The following is a 16,805-nucleotide window of genomic DNA, read 5'->3' on the forward strand; positions in this document are numbered from 1 at the left end:
TACCTGAAGATACTTCACAACCATTAAGTATCGTCTGAATCATCAAGATAAAAATCATGCTTTCTATATCTTATATTTAAACACATATTAAAAATTTAATTCTTTCCAAATCAATAATCTGTATTTGATACAAATATGGTAATATTCCATTAATAAGAATATTTAATTACCCACAACGACCCATTGCTCTTCCGTATCAGATATTAGGGAATTTGCCGAAGAGTTCTGTTTAGCTCCCCACGTCTGTCAGCCCCCGCCCCCAGTAAGCTCCATCCATCAAAGGCTTATGGTCATATGAACTCTCTATTTTAACTAAATATATATTGAGAAAAAATATATAGAAAAGCCTTTCTCTTAATTCCTCACCTGTGCCATCAAACACACACACACTCACTCGCGTGCGCGCGCCCATGCACACTTCCCTGATGTAAGTGTGAAGTCCGGCCTTCTCTTTCCCGTGTTGACTTTGCAAAATGGTAATGAATTCTGAGCTTCTGGCCTAACAAAAACTCCTAGGTCCTGATCCAACTTTGATCATCCATCCTGTTAGAAATATGATGCCTGCCCTTGAAATTTAGCTATTTATTTAAAGGCAGAAAGAATAATATTGTTGAAAATTATAGTTCCACTTTCTCATCCTACCTTATATTTGTATATATTTTATAATTTATAACAAAAGTATTTTTCCTGTAAGTATTCAATAACCAGATATAGGCTAGAAATAAGAAGTGATTTAACAAACAATAAATCAAATTTATATAGCAAATTGGGGAACCATAAGTGATATGGGGGTCTACTTTGTAGACTTTTTTTCTTTTTTAGAATGTCTTAAATCATAGGTCTTGTTATAAAAAACCTGCTCTGATACATATTTTTTAATACTCCTAATGTTCGCTCAACTGTTTTCAATTTAAAATAAAATAATTTTAAAAATATCTCATACAGGTGTTTAATCAGGAGGGCGAATTCATGTTGAAGTTTGGCTCAAATGGAGAAGGAAACGGGCAGTTTAATGCTCCAACAGGTGTAGCAGTGGATTCGAATGGAAACATCATTGTAGCCGACTGGGGAAACAGCAGGATCCAGGTAAATGAAAATGCTAATGTATTTGTTTAGAGTGATTGTTACTCGTTGAAAGTGAAGAATTGGCTGTCTCCCAACTGGAATGTTTTCCGTTCTTCATTGGTTAGGGTCTTCATAGAGTATAGGTAATCTCACCAGAAGTGCTGAACTAAGGAAGGTGGAGTAGAAAAAAACATCAACAGCTTACCAGAGTGAAACCCTCTGAAACTGGGAATTTTTAACATGAATCCCATAGACACCCCCCCCCAAAGTATGTATGGATAGAACTCAAGAGGTCTATTGAACAAAAATATTATATTACTATTTTTACTAGCTTCTAACTAAAAACTATCATTTTCTTTAATTACGAACATAGGCAACAATCGCAGTAGTTTTAGTAATACCTATAACTTTGTCACCAAGAGGAATCACAGAAATTTCCATAGTGTAGTTGCAGAGGTCTTGAATTATCATTTATGCTCATCACTTTAAAAAAAAATGGTCAATATTAGACCCATCACTATTTCTTGGTACTTTAATGTGTTGGTTAAAAAAGTACACGTATTACTATATCGCAATTTTGTAGAATTTTGATGACTATATTTTAATATAATTGTTTTCCTTTATAATCCCATGTATTTTGTTTTATGCATTTAAAATCATTATTCTGCTGAATAACCTGAATCAAAGGGGAGGTCTCAGGGAAAATTTAAAAATGCACTGCACTGAATGAAAATGCAAATACAGCATATCGAAGTTTATGGAGTGCAGTTAAGACAGTCCAGAGAGGCGGATTCTTTTTCTCCAGCTTTACTGAGATATAATTGACCTACCACATTGTGTGAGTTTAAGGTGTACAGTGTGTTGATCTGATACACTTCTATATCGCAAAAGGATTACCACCGTAGCTTCAGCCAGCACCGCCGTTTCACCATCACATTGTTAGCATTTCTTTTTTGTGGTGACAACATACAGATCTACTCTCTTAGCAACTTTCAAGTACCTAAGACAGTTTTATTAACTATAATTACCACACTGTGCATTAGATCCCCAGAACTTAACCAACCTCTAACTGGAAGTTTATACCCTTTGACCAGCTTCTCTCCATTTCCCCCACTCTTCAGCCCTGGTAACCACCATTCTACATGAGAGGGAAATTAATAGCGCTAAATGCTTACATTAGAAAGTCAGAAATCAGTAATCTGAGCTCCTACCTCAAGAAGCTAGAAAAAGAGGAGCAAAACAAACTGAAAGCAAGCAGAGGAAAGGAAATAGTGAAGATAGGATCGGAAATCAATGAAATGCAAGGCAAACAATAGAGAAATTCAGTGAAACAGAAAGTTGGTTCACTGAAAAGATCAATAAAATTGACAAACCTCTAGCAAGAATGATGAAGGGAAAGACACAGAATACTAATATAATTACAGAGTCTGCAGGCATACAGAAATTCTGTGAACAACTCTACATGCTTAAATTTGACAATTTAGATGAAACGGACCAATTCCTTGAAAAGTACAAATTCCACAACTCACCCAATACAAAACAAATAATTTGAATATCCCAAAGACTATTAAGGAAATTTAGTTCATAATTTTAAAACTCCGCAAGAAGAAATGTCCAGACTCAGATGGTTTCACTGGAGTATTTTACTAAACTGGGTAAAAGGTACACAGGATTTCTCTGTACTATCTTTGCAACTTCCTGTGTATCTATAATTATTTCAAAATTAAAAGTTAACAAACACATTTAAAAAGTAATAATGAATTTAAATATGTTTTCGTGCTTTGGGATTAATGGTGTCACGAATGGCATTTGGCCTGTTAGTTGGGTATAAAAAATAATAAAAATGGTTATAGTCCAGAAAAAAAATATATTAAAAACTGTTTTGAGAAAGGGGTCTGTAGTCTTTGCCAGACAAACGGATTTTGTCACAAAATCACAAAAGTGTGATTTTTTTTTTCTAAATTAAGAACAAGGATTTTGAATCCTCAAACTAAAGAAAGACTATTCTTTTCTCCCATTGCCTCTGTGTAAGCAACTGCATGAATCTAAACATACACTTGCAGACAGGGCTATTCATCCTTGCTGATGTGGCCCTGTGCAGAGCTCTTAGGACCTCAGAATGCGCTGGTTAAATCTAGTAGCATCCAGATATCTTTGTGAAGACAGCAGTGGTCAACAGTTTACATCCGATGTACGTATTTACTTCTCAGCAAAGGATTAAGGAGCACCTGGCTGGCTCAGTCAGTAGACCATGTGACTCTTGATCTCGGGGTTTTAAGTTCAAGCCCCACAATGGGTGTAGAGATTACTTAAAAAAGATAAATGAAATCTTAAAATAGAAGAAAGATTGAGGGGCGCCTGGGTGGCACAGCGGTTGAGCGTCTGCCTTCGGCTCAGGGCGTGATCCTGGCGTTACGGGATCGAGCCCCACATCAGGCTCTTCTGCTACGAGCCTGCTTCTTCCTCTTCCACTCCCCCTGCTTGTGTTCCTTCTCTCGCTGGCTGTCTCTCTCTCTCTCTGTCGAATAAATAAAAAAAAAAAAAAAAAAAAAGAAGAAAGATTGAGACTATAAATGTAACTCTAAATACTTTTATTTCTCCGTTATATTTATCTTGCTTAATTATGCCAGCACACATCTATATTTGAAAGAGGCATTCTCTATGTGAGGGAAAGCCAGAAGCCAGACAGGGAACTAAGTTCACAAAGCAGTTCTGTATAGGACCATAGATGCTAAGCTGTTTGGATTGTGGCCCTCATAAGCACCTGCCTCATCACACTGCCTTTTAAAACACCTATGGGCCTAACAGAATGGTCAGAATAAACCAGCCTGGGCCTTACGAAGGAGAAGTGTTCCTTTTATTTCACCATGGCAGAAACTCACAGACCAAAAGAAGACTGCTTCATATCCAAATGTACATGGGGCACCTGGGTGGCTCAGTCTGTTAAACATCTGACTTTTGATTTCGGCTCAGGTCATGATTTCAGGGTCGTGAGATGGAACCCCACAGGGGGTTCTGCTCTGGGCATGGAGCCTGCTTAAGATTCTCTCCCTCTCCTTCTGCGCCTTCCCCATAGAAAACAAAACAAAACAAATGTTGTGGGGCACCTGGTTGGTTCAGTTGTTAGAGCATGTGGCTCTTGATCTTGGGGTTGTGAGTTGGAACTCCATGTTGGGTCTATGTAGAGATTACTTAAAAATAAAATCTTAAAAAAAAAAACAACCCACAAATGTACGTAGTCAAACCATTGACTTCTTATAACTCCCTCTTTACCTCTTTTCTGAAAAGGAAAAAAATGATCTTTATCTTCTCATTGTATATTATGACTTGCAACCATACCTCTGGGGTGTAGTTGCTGATTTTTCTCCGTTATGATTAGGAATAAAAGAGGGATGTGAGGCTGGAAGGGGGGAAAGTGGAGGCTGAGAGTAAGAAATGAGAGTCATTCATTTTCAGGCCCCACCAAAGGCTATTCCCCTCAAACTGACCACTGCAAGAATGGAAGTGAGATCTGTTGGCCAATGGCATGCTCCTTGTCAGTGACTCTGGGGTATAGAGAATGAGACGAGAAAAAGCAAGGTTAAGTAGAGGGAAGGATTGACTATGCGGTGACCTAAACAAACCTATGGGCTTACCTGCATGCTTTCTCTAAAGATTCATTTTTATTTACTTTAGAGAGTGAGGGAGCGGCAGAGGGAGAGAGGGTCTTAAGCAGACCCTATGTGGTGCACAGAGCTGCACTCGGAGCTCGATCTCACAGCCCTGAGGTCATCACCATCTGAGCCAAAACCAAGAGTTAGATGCCTAACCGACTGCACCCCCCAAGTGCCGCATACACGCGTGCTTTTATATTGACTGTATGGTTTTCTAACTCCTGTTTTATCCTACTACTATAACTTTGCCTATAACACTCTGACTTTATATTTTTTACAGGTTTTTGATGGAAGTGGCTCGTTTTTGTCCTACATTAACACATCTGCTGACCCACTCTATGGCCCCCAAGGCCTGGCCCTCACTTCGGACGGCCATGTTGTGGTTGCAGACTCTGGAAACCACTGTTTCAAGGTCTACCGGTACTTACAGTAATGGTGGGCAGATGGACAGCCCCTTACAAAGGTCTTGCACTATAAACTGGAATGGATTTCTCAACGCGGGACCAGATTACACTAGACTTTCCATCCTAGAAGGAATCATTGGTGAACTTTCCAAGGTTATTTCCGAATGTAAACTATTTCCTTGAACACTGCATATCTGATTTCTGTAATTCACCTTTTAGGGTTTAAAGAAAAGAAATCCCTTCTACTGAATCTATGGAAACTGCAAAGTTTTACACCTGTGAACTATGGCTTATCGGACAGGGATTGATGTAGTTGAACTGATTTTTGCAAATCAAACACACACTAAAAAAAAAGAAGCTAGAATATTTAAAGGTATTCGTTAATCCTGTGAATGGTAGCTTTTGTTCAGAGCTTCCAAAAACGATACAAAACAGAAACAGAATCTGTTGCAGTTATATACTTTATTTAAGTTCGGTTACAAGACCCGGGGGATCTTCTAACCTCACTTTTACAGTAGGTATTACTCATGTGACATTTTTTGGTTATCGATAACTACATATACATTAGGAAAAAATAAGAGTGTCTTGCAGAACCCTCCCAGCTGTGATTAGGCAGGGCTCTTGAGTTTAGCACTTAAAAACCACTGCAAATTTCCCGTCCTTTCTGGGTTACATGCAAGATCCTTTTTGTGTGTTCTTTTCACCTTTTCTCTCCTGCTCACCTTATATCAAAAAACAAAGCCCATTTTCAGGGAAACCTGAAATTCCCAATGCTTTGAAAAGCATATTACAATAGCAAATGCAACCTTTTGGCAAACAAACAGCCCCCTCAACTCCAGACTAATGCACTAGAATATAATCGAGAAAAAGTTAGCCATGTTTTATGTGCCAATGTTCTCACGTGTCTCTCCTCTTCCACTTCCCGAAAGCGAAAGCTTTACCTCCTGCAAAAATGTCAGCACATGTAGTAGGACACCAGTATCCTAGGACAGAGAGCCATAAGTAGCCCTTTGGAGGACTGATGGTGTCAACCAAAGGCATGTGGTTGATTAATGGTTTCCCCTTAGAAAGCAAGTGTTACCAAAGTCGTGTTATCTCGAGAGCATTACAGGTAAGGGCATGTTACGGTTATTTATCATTGTCTAATGAATAGTAGAGGCATTAAAGGACTATGTATACATGATTAGGGTAAGGTAGGATGTATCATATATATATATATATAGCTGAATCTTTGGTGTATTGGAATAGGCAGCACTCTGAAAGACGGAAGCATCGTCCAGCACATTCCTTTACTGCGCAGTTTAAAGCCGTCCTCACAGAGTAAGCCCTAAAACAGGTTTAATTTTCACCATTTTCCAGTAATGATGATATCGGCTGACTTTTAGTCAGAAAAATGGCCTTCTGTGCTTTCAAAAACAAAACAAAAACAGGTCGAAAGAAAGAGAAACGTCGAACTTGAGTTACATTTAATTTAAGTACACATGCGTTTGGAGAATAATTTAGTCAATTGTTAATCTGTCATTGATACTGTAAAATAAGATGTGGTCTGTTTCCACTGTTTAATTTTCTACTCAGTTCTACCAAATAGGATGTCATGTTTGGCATTTTCGATAATGACTTTGGGATCTTTTTCACTGAAAGCACCTTAGAACTGTACTATAAGAAAACATTTCCCGTATGTATAATGATATGTGATGTTTATTACTCATTAATTTATAATTCAGTTGTTCTCTTATATGGGACTTTTTTAAATTTAGAAGGAAAATCTAGCTACTTCCAATTGTCTATCAAATTGATTATGTCCAAATCAACCTCTGAAAGAAAATTTTTCAGGAAGATTTACATTTAGGTTTACTTTTTTTTTTTAGTTAGGTAGAGGTTTCAGACAAAGTTGTAAAATTCAATAGCCTTTTTAGAATGTTAAACATCTTACTGTTTCCTAATAACATCAGCAAACTAAGTCTTTGAATTTAAACATTTGCATTTAATGAGTGCTTCTAGGTGCCAGGCACCCTTGGCACTGGGGAAACAGTGATGGATGAAACAGACAGAAATCCCTGCCTGCCTGAAGCTTACACTCTGGGGAGGAATTTCATTTTGCCATTTGCTAACATTCTGCATTCAGGGTAAGCTAGACTCTTGATAGCTTCTAGACTGTTTAAAAGAAAACTTTTTAAATTGGTTTAATTAATGTTGGTTTACTTTCACAAGTGAAAATGGCTTCCTATTTAGATTCTGTCACAGGCTGTTGGTCTTAAGACTAGTTTACTGAAAAGAGGTTTTTTGCACAACATCGAAATTGTATTTGTGAATTTCGAAGTTAACCAGCCATCATACCATAACTGGATATCTCAATAATAGATTGAATACAAGGCTAATTTTTTTTTTAATCTGTCAATATTGGCACAAACTGGAATGGAAGAATAGATACTTCAGCTCAGACCTGTTCCACTATCTGTTACTAAAACACATGCTATGGGCACTCCAAGAAACACTGTTTTTCCCCCAGAAACATTTAATCATGTATGTTATAGATAACATTTCACATTTGGATACATAGGAGCATTTACTGTATTTCTTAGTAAGCATATTTGAGGGGGGGGAAGTGCTGCTGATAAGATACGAATAGACAAGATTTAAATGCAATTTTGGCAACATTCTATGGAAAATGGTTCCTGGTAAACTGAGAAGGATATTAAAATAAGTGACTTTTTTTTCCCTGAGCTATCATTATTGTTCGATTTCTCCTTGTCAAGTGTACAGAACCTGTCATACATTCATGATAAGTAGCACTGAAAAATTACCCATTCAGATGTCCCCTGGGCACTTAATGGCAAAGGATTGCCAGTTCGAATGTAAAGGTCAGTGACAATGCATGCCTGGCCGAATCAGACCTCCCCTGCTGGACTCTGGGGACATAGTCACTTGACCATCCAGAAACACATGAAGAAAAAGCCTTTATGACTGTTCACCATTGTTTTAATGGTACTTAGTATCTTGATCAAACTTTAGTCTCCAGTAACAAGTCCCCGAGTTTCCTCATTTTCATTTACCCTTTGACTAGATTTGAGACAAAGAAATACTACAGGTCGTGCAACTAGAAGACACTTGCTTCTACTACTAAATATACAGGGTATGTCCTCACTTGGAGTTAACTGGAATAGCAGTACGGCAGCAAGTGTCTCTGGATCCTTCCCACCGAAGGATTCACATCAGCGCTTTGGTAATACCTACTGAGTGAAATGGGAGGAAATAGCAAATGAACATTAGGTACTGTGCCGATTACTTCAAATGGGAAAAACCTTTTTGTACACTTGGACTCTATAGTATCCTCCTTATTCACCAGCTTCTGAAGAGGGAGGAGTATTTTTAGTTTAATAATTTAAAAAGAAGACCGTTCCAGGTAGGATAAAATTGAAGCTATTTGCTGCAAACATTATCTAATTTTGCTTAAAGTCGAAAGTCGTAATACTGTTGCATTCTGTCAATGTTGCAGGGTTTTAAACTTTTCAATTATTTTAATATTTTTGATAACTAGGAATCTAGTATTGCCATAAAGGAAACTAAGTGCCCATTAAAGATTTGTTTGGTATAAATAAATGATTTTTTTGGTTTTATTTTAAATGACAGTAAGCTACAAATCATGATGTTAATCTTAGAACTTTCTGAAGATGAACTGTGTGGCAGTGATTGTGTGGTCTGTTTGTGGAGAATGTATGAAAGCTATTCATATTCTAAAATAGATTAATAAATCGGCCATGTTGTCCCAATGAATGTACAGCACGTCCATTAACTTTCAAAAGCAACACAGCCTTAAACTCAATGCTTTTGCTTTATGACATGGGAATGTTCTGTCATCAACAGAGTGTATTCTTGTAATAGGATTCTTTATATCATTCTCAATTCTATTGCCTTTCAATCCTATGTATGAGTATTAAGGGTTTTTGCTTCCTTTTTTTTCTTTTTAAATTTTGTACATTCCATCTTTCTAGGTCTGTTTCATACGTTTTGTGTATAGAACACTAAGTCTTGCGCTCTCTGACATTGATACTGATATATTCTCATCCGTTCCTTTATGACTCGAAATGCTGACTGCCTATTTAAAGAAAAGAATGAACGCTGTGCATCAAAGTGTTTGTATGTTCGTAGCTACATACGTACCACAGTATTTTGGATGCTTTAGTCTACAATAAAACTTTAAATTAATTCTGTCTTGAAACATAGGAGAAACAAGATTCATGTGTATATCTTTACCATGCACAAAATCTCAAATCATAATAAAGCTTGTTTTCTCCGTTTCCAGGGTGAATGTTTATTTATTGTAGGTATTGTTTGCTTTTTTAGAAGAGGGAAATGAAGAAATGTTCTAGAATATGTGGCAGATATCAATACCTCCACCAAACTGTTTAAAGTAGTAAAATTTTTATTGTTTATGATACCAATAATCTGGTTAGCATTTAAGGATGTATCTTAGATAGGAATTTGGAAAACCATGTCGTGTATGCCTAGCACATATATTTAGAAGGTCAAATAGACCAAAATCACTATGCTTAAAGAATCATAAGAGGGACCTTCTGGAAATCATGGCAGTCACATTTCTAGGGGGTGAAGATCTAGAAAGGGACCGCACTGTAACTACTGTCTTCAGGGTCCAAAAGTTAATTAAAATTCATTACAATAAAAATTTTTATATGACATCAAGCTGACGGCCAAGCATTCAAGCAGTACTCACAACATCTAAAGAATATGTCGGACGGTCCCCTGGAGGTTCTGTTGTAAAGGAACCTGATGGATGTACAAATCATGGGCTATCAGCTATGTCCTATCCTTTCAAAGGTTAGTTTCCATCTTTCTTAAATTGAATAAAATTTAAATTGGTCTCTATTCATAATGTCAAAGTTGTCATTTTAATGCCACTTCCCTACAGGCCCGGATATTCCCTATGAGACTTGAGGAGCGATAAGCTCTCAATCTTGAATGGTGTGTGGATTTGATATTTGGTCTTCTGTTCTATAGAGGACTCTCGTCCTCCACTGATTGTAAATAAATCATAGCCTTACATATACGCATACAGCTTTTTTTCCTGATGTATTGATAAGCTTTTTGATTTTTCATTAAGTCTCTGATTTATATTTTGCTGTGATGGAATGAATACTAAAATTTATGTTTTGAGTCTCCATTGTGAACAATGGAGGGACACAATAAAAATTTGGTTTTTCGAGGATTAAAAAAATCTGTAATAGATTATAAGTCTACAAGAGGTGACTAAGTCAGTCTTGGAAGGAGAGATGAAACAGAAATGAGAAAAAGGCCAAATGGGACACTGCCAACTAGTAACTGAATATTAGTGCTCTTGAATCCCGCTACTATTCTTCATTTCTTTTTCCTTTTAACCAAGCAGGCACCATTGCCATCATGGACTCTTTGGAAGTTCTCAGAAGCAGAGAGTGTGGCATTCCTGACAAAAGCCGGTTGCTCCACGTTTAAGCATATCTCATATTGTCCTTTGAGGACTCACTTCACATAAAGCCATATGCACCCCATTCCAGAGCAGATGAGTTCAATTAAAGCTGCAGTTTATTATTGCCCAAGTGAAGAGGCGGGGAGGGCAGATGACATTCTCTCCTCTACCCGACTCTACTGTCTTCTGTTGTCATTGCTGTCATCATTGAACAAATGTCTAAGCACTTGTGATACACCGGGGATTAGGGTAGATGTAAGGGATATAAAGATGAACCAAAGCCTGTAACCTTAAGAGCTTACAGTTTGGTTGGTGAACAAAGCCAGGTAATTATAATACCAGGAGCTGCTTTTATATGCATTCACTAGCAAATATTTGTGGAGTCTAGTATGTTTTAGCCACTAGGGAATAGTAGCAAATTAAAAAGTCCCTGTTCTCATGGAGCTTTATTCTACTGGGATGAGACCTAAATGAATGAATATAATTCTAAATGTATGAATATATATATATTCTAAATGTGTAAATATATATATGGCTGGCTACATAACAATTTGTGGGGACTGGCGCAAAATGAAAATACAGGAGCCCTTCCCCAAAAAGAATGTAAAAGGCTTTTTCCCTTTTTCTGTGGCCTCTTGACCCATGGTGGTGGTTTTCATTCGCTATCTAATGACACATACTCTTGGGCATAGGGATACTTGCTAGGTAAATACAGACCCTCATGGGCACCTCGGGCCCCACAAAGCGACTCATACTCAACTCAGACTCTTCCAGGCTTGTACCCAGGTCCCCTGCCAGGAGTGGAGGGTGGCAGGGGTCGCTGGGCGGGGCTGAGGAAGTGGACAGCTAAGAAATCCCTAAGTCAACGAAGAGGTAGTGTTCTAAATACCTGGTATATTTATTTAATACACATTCACTGACATAATGTTCTTAAATACCTGGTATATTTATTTAATAACACATTTACTGATATAATGTTCTTAAATACCTGGTATATTTATTTAATACACATTTACTGAGTGTTTACCATATGTTGGGCACTGTGCTAGGTCTTGGTGATACGGAAATGGTTGGCTTAAACTCTGTCACAGAGAGGAGTTGATATTACAGGGAAGCTGTCCAAGAAAACTGTTCTAAAATGAATGGGGGTGCTATGATAAAACTGCAGATTGCTCACGGCGTACCACAGAAGGGACCCTATCTGCTGTGCGGTGGGAGTGGGGAAACACAGAAAAAGATTCCTGAAGGCTACATCTGAACTTTCCAAAGGGGGGTAAGAGCAAGCCAAGTGAAGAAGAGTGGCTCCTATTGGAGGGACAGGTATGGCGGTCTGAGAGCCGACTAAGAAAAGCCTTCCCACAAACGTCACCTTTATGATTTTTGTCAAATCTAGATATCACCAGTGCAGTTACTTGATATTTTTCTTAAATATCACTTTCATTTTTTTCTGATAGGCCTATTTCATCCATATCCAAAGCAATGCATGAGAAATTCAGAGTGTAATATGTTACTTATACTTTTTCTAATACATATTAAAACACGTATTAAATGGCTACCGTTTACTATCTTAAAATCATCTGATGTACCGTCAATCATATTGTACTGTAATACACTGTAGAAAAACTAAATTAATGGAACTCTAAGCAATCAATATATACCTTCTTTGCTTCCGTTTCTTAAAGAAGCAATAGGAGATACAAATTCCCACTTTAGATGTCACTCTTCATGCTCTCAATAAAATTGGTATGCTCTAAGATGGTTCAAAATAACGTGCAATAATTTTCAAAACAGTTGACACGTCTGAGTTAATGTTGTAGCACCTTTAGGCTAAGGGGCCCAAGCTTTAGACCCAAATCCCCATCTATTGTCAGATCGTGAGGTAGCAGGTTTTCGACAGTTTTCATTTGAAATTCATTCTCTTGTGTATTTAAAAAAACAACAAAGTATAAATAAGCCTAAGGGGAAAACAAACAAACAAAGTGATTTTGTGGGAAAGCAGTGGAGAGAGGTTGCAGAGAAGTGGGGTAACATTAGGAGAGAGAAGAAAGTAGGCCCCAGACTGGGCAAATCCAGGTAGATGGAGGGTAGTGCTTCCGTCCCCAGGGTCAAACCTCCTCTATTTTTTTAAGGCACACTTAGGTCGGTTTCTGCAGCGCGAAGAAAACGCGCACTAAAGTAAGGGCTCAAGACTTTCTAAAAAAAAGAGAGAAAACGGAGTCACATTCTACACCAGGGAGAAGAGGAGGGTGCAAGCGCAGACACCAGGCGCGCGAACCCCCAGTCCCCAGGCTCCCCCCGCAGGCCCCGCCCCTCCCGGGCCGGCCGCTCGGCACCGCCGCCAGGGGTCGCCGCGCGCCGTCCGGGCGGAGATCGTCCTTCCCCCGCCCCAGCGGCTCCCTCCCACCTCGTCCTCATCGCGGCTCCGCCCCGCGGCCCTGGCGGCGCCAAAATCAAACCCGCCCGGGCCTGCCTCGCGTCCGCCCCGCCCCTCTCCTCGCGCGCCGGCCCGGCCACCGGAAGACCCGCCGACCGCGCCATGGTAAGAGCTGAGGCCGCGCTCCCGGGTCCTGAGCCTCCCCAGTCTCCGGGCCGCAGGGCCCCTCGCCAGCGTGGGGCCCCGGGGGGCATCCGGGGCTTGGCTCCCCTGGAAGGGCCGCCGGCTCGACGCGGCCCGATCCCAGAGGCTGGGGCGCGTGCGGCGCGGGGCCCACGACCCCTGCGCCCCCGGGCCGGCCCGCCCCGCCGCACCCCGCGCTGTCCTCGGAGCACACCCGAGGAGCGTTCGTGAACGTGACCGGGTGTGTCTCACAAACTTAGTGACCGGTCAGAGCGCGAGCCGCTTCAGAACCAGAGCCCCGGGCTCCCGGGATTCGGCCGCCAAAGCTGCAGCCTCTTAGGAAGAACCGGGAAGGGTGTGAGCGAGACGGACCGGCTCCTTGGATCCTAATGGCTCTTGTTTTTCGACAATTGAGGGGTGCCATGTACTGTAATTTGTGGAGCACGTTTCTGAATGGCTCACGATTTCAGAAGTAACCTAGAGAGTCTTTTATGCCAGTAAGATTTCTTTGAAAATCCGTTGCTTTTTCACTAAAGGGGAGGAATCGATGGTAGGGAGTTAGTCCCGTTATTAGGGAAGCACTGAATTAGCCTTCCTTGCATGCCATGATAGGTTAAGTCCTGGTAAGATTCCAGATCGACCTTTTATCTCGGTGAATTTAATGTCTTCCACCTCATCAAATCATTTTCATAAACCTTCAGTTTCATGTCATTTTTTTCTGCTTCTCTTGGCATAGAATCAACATCTAATTAAATGGAACTAGGACTTTAATATCTTAATTTAGTTAAGTGGCCGTTATTTTGCTGGGCAAGGGTCTAGGTTGTACGATATTTATTTGAAGATACTTGTCCAGATGTAATTACAACTGATAACGGCTTCTTTGTGGTTAAACTAACAACGCAGCCACCTGCGCAGAAAATGGTCTCAGACACCGAGCAGGACCACAGTTAAATCTGTTACCAGTGCTGTGTGATTGTATGTTTCTCATCGTTACTGGCCTGATAAACTAACTACTGAGAACTGTGCCGCACAAATGCATTAACTTTATCCTTTTCCCTAATCTCTCTTTACATATGAGTCACTTTCTAATACTAAATGGTAATATGCTGTGAGCTATTTTCAGATGCTTACCTCGGGTAATGAAGAAACATGAAATAAATGAGAATAAAACTTTGAGATACATCCTATTTTTTAATGTATGCTCAAGAAGTAAGTTTAGAGTTATGTTGATTAAGGCAAACCTTTGTTCTCTTTCCTGATTGTGAATTAATAGCTGTTTGTTTTGATTTGGGAAGGCTTCGTGAATAAACAGTTATAAATCCAGGCATAATTTTGGAATTGGAGAAATGCAATGTACTGTGCCACTTCTGAGGGCAACAGATATCATCTACTTTTAATTTTTCAAAATTTTATTGTAATTGGTAAACAGGGCTGATTTTACAAAATCTGTAATTCCTAATTGGAGAAGGTTCCTTAGATATATATTTTTTTGGTATGTTTTGTTTTGTTTTGTTTTTTTATTTGAGAGAGAGAGAGAGCACCAGCAGGCAGAGCGGCAGAGGGAGAGGGAGAAACAGACTCGCTGCTGAGCAGAGAGCCCAATGCTGGGCTCCATCCCAGGACCCTGGGATCATGACCTGAGCCAAAGGCAGACACCTGGTTCGGTTAGAACCATTCAGGCCCCCCTAGGTGTATGGTTTTTTTTAAGTGGTTTAAAATACAGGTTTCCCCCACTCTTTGAAAGTAGTGTTCCTGTGAAGACTTTCATAATCGGAAACGGCTTAAGGTGAAGAAACAATTAATTTATATGGAAAAAATTTTCAAGCATTCCTAGACCCAAAAAATAACCTCTTAGGCTTAATTAAAAAATTTTTTTCTCTCAGGCTTTTCAGATACCTTAGGACACATCTTGCTAACAGATGCACAAAATAAATTGAGATACAGCACAGATGCTCACCAACCCAGTTCAAAGCTGTGGTGGCTTATGCTTGAGATGCTGAATGTAGTTCCCGGGGAAGGAGCGTGGCGGAGCCATTCCTAAAACAAACGCTGAACACTTTTCACTTTTTGCCTTTTTTCATACAAGTGAAAATGCTCTTACGATTTCTTTTGATTAGTGAAAACAGGTACTAATGTAGGTCTTCTGAAAAGTGGGGATAGCTGTGTGTTGGTCAGCCGGAAAGTTTTGTTGTCCTCAGCTCAAGTCTTGAGTCCCCTTACTTACTAATTTGAATGCATCTCTAACTTATGTTGTCAGGAGATTTTCTTTAATGTTATTAAATGAGCCCTTGTTGATTTTTTTGGAGAAATTTCTAAATATGAATTAGCATGGCATTCTTTTACATTAGTTATTTTAATTCTGGCCATGCTGTGGTCCTACTGCGGTTAATTATAAAAACTATTTCTAGTTATAGAAGCGACTAACGAATAAATTAGCCTGAAAACAATGTAAATGGATGTTCCAGCTCATCTGTATTTCTTGAGTAACTTTCATCACTCACCGAACTGAGTGATAAGAGCTTTCCTAAAACTGTGTGGCTCTAGGACATAGACTCCTCATTGTCTGCTTCTGGGTGGCAGACTCTTGTGGAGTTCACGAGTCTCTCCAGGGAGCTGTTTAATAATACCAAAACATTAGGAGCCTTTCCTCAAGCTTTGGATCTGTTTTCCACTGATGCAGCCACAGACTGAAGTCCTAAAGGGATCCTCACTGCCCCACAGTGCCCCTGAGCCGCCTCTAGATTCTGGGGTGAGAAAAGCAGTGTTCCCTCAATCCTGGGGCCAGTTAAAGCACCTGGAGAGGCTTTTAAAAACATCCAGGCCCAGACCAGTCTCAGAGATTCTCATTCAGTTCAAATGGAATGTGCCCTGGCATCAGTATTTTTTAAAAGCTCCTGAGATGATTCTGATGGCAGTTTGAAACGCACTGGACTAGAGAAATGAGCCAAAAGAGCCTTCTTAACTGAGTTTCACGCTTGGTTTATTCTCATACTGCTGAGGCCAGTGCGGAGGGAGACTCATTAAAGCGGTATTGAATGCTAGCTCTCGACTCAGGGTTTAGCGAATAGGTCTGTGTGGTTTCTCGGAGCTTGCCTACCTGAGATTTCTATGATTTATCTCTCCAAGAAAGGCAATAAATGGTTGCCGCAGAATTTATTATTAATTTACCCTGTGTTGTATTTATGGGAGTGCAGTGGGTGTTGTGGGATTTGGGAGCCTGAATAGTCTCAAATTTTAGGGCTAGAGTTTTAGATACGTGGCCTCGAAGTCAAGGGCTGGCCTTTGTGTCTGCTCTAAGCTAGCACTAAGCTCGAGGAAGGCAAGGGCAGTGCGTGTTCTGAAGAAGTTTTCAGTCGGCTGAGAATGACAAGTATACCAGTGGATTTGATGAAGGTGTGTTCTGGAACACATGGAGTGACACTCAGACTGTCCTGCGAGCTCACAGAAGCTCTTTTACAGAATGCTTAAACTAAACCTTGGGAGACTTTTTGAAGTTTTTGAATAGGCAAGAGGAGCAGCTGTTTTAGATAGAACAGGTTTTTAAAGACACAGAGATGGGAACGAGCATGCTGGGGGTGGAGAATTACAAGTACAGATCTTTGGACGCCTGCGTGGCTCAGTCCGTTAAGAGTCTGCCTTCGGCTCAGGTCATGATCTTGCGGTCC

General features: G+C 40.0%; 2 protein-coding genes across 6 annotated transcripts in view; both read left to right on the top strand.

Moving 5' to 3' along the window:
- Nucleotides 1-9,420, top strand: part of TRIM2 (tripartite motif containing 2) — a 117,835-nt gene extending 108,415 nt beyond the window's left edge. For all 4 annotated transcript variants that reach the window (XM_044384378.3, XM_026499497.4, XM_026499498.4 and 1 more), the window contains exons 11-12: nucleotides 946-1,086; nucleotides 4,999-9,420. In XM_044384378.3, the coding sequence (XP_044240313.1) occupies nucleotides 946-1,086; nucleotides 4,999-5,151 (294 nt within the window). In that variant the 3' untranslated portion in view covers nucleotides 5,152-9,420. The remainder of the gene's footprint in view (nucleotides 1-945; nucleotides 1,087-4,998) is intronic.
- Nucleotides 9,421-13,041: 3,621 nt separating this feature from the next.
- The window catches only part of MND1 (meiotic nuclear divisions 1), a 60,927-nt gene continuing 57,163 nt past the window's right edge, over nucleotides 13,042-16,805 (top strand). For both annotated transcript variants that reach the window (XM_057309970.1, XM_057309971.1), the window contains exon 1: nucleotides 13,042-13,122. In XM_057309970.1, the coding sequence (XP_057165953.1) occupies nucleotides 13,120-13,122 (3 nt within the window). In that variant the 5' untranslated portion in view covers nucleotides 13,042-13,119. The remainder of the gene's footprint in view (nucleotides 13,123-16,805) is intronic.

This window comes from Ursus arctos, unplaced genomic scaffold, assembly GCF_023065955.2.
Source record: "Ursus arctos isolate Adak ecotype North America unplaced genomic scaffold, UrsArc2.0 scaffold_11, whole genome shotgun sequence".
NCBI classification, from domain to species: domain Eukaryota; kingdom Metazoa; phylum Chordata; class Mammalia; order Carnivora; family Ursidae; genus Ursus; species Ursus arctos.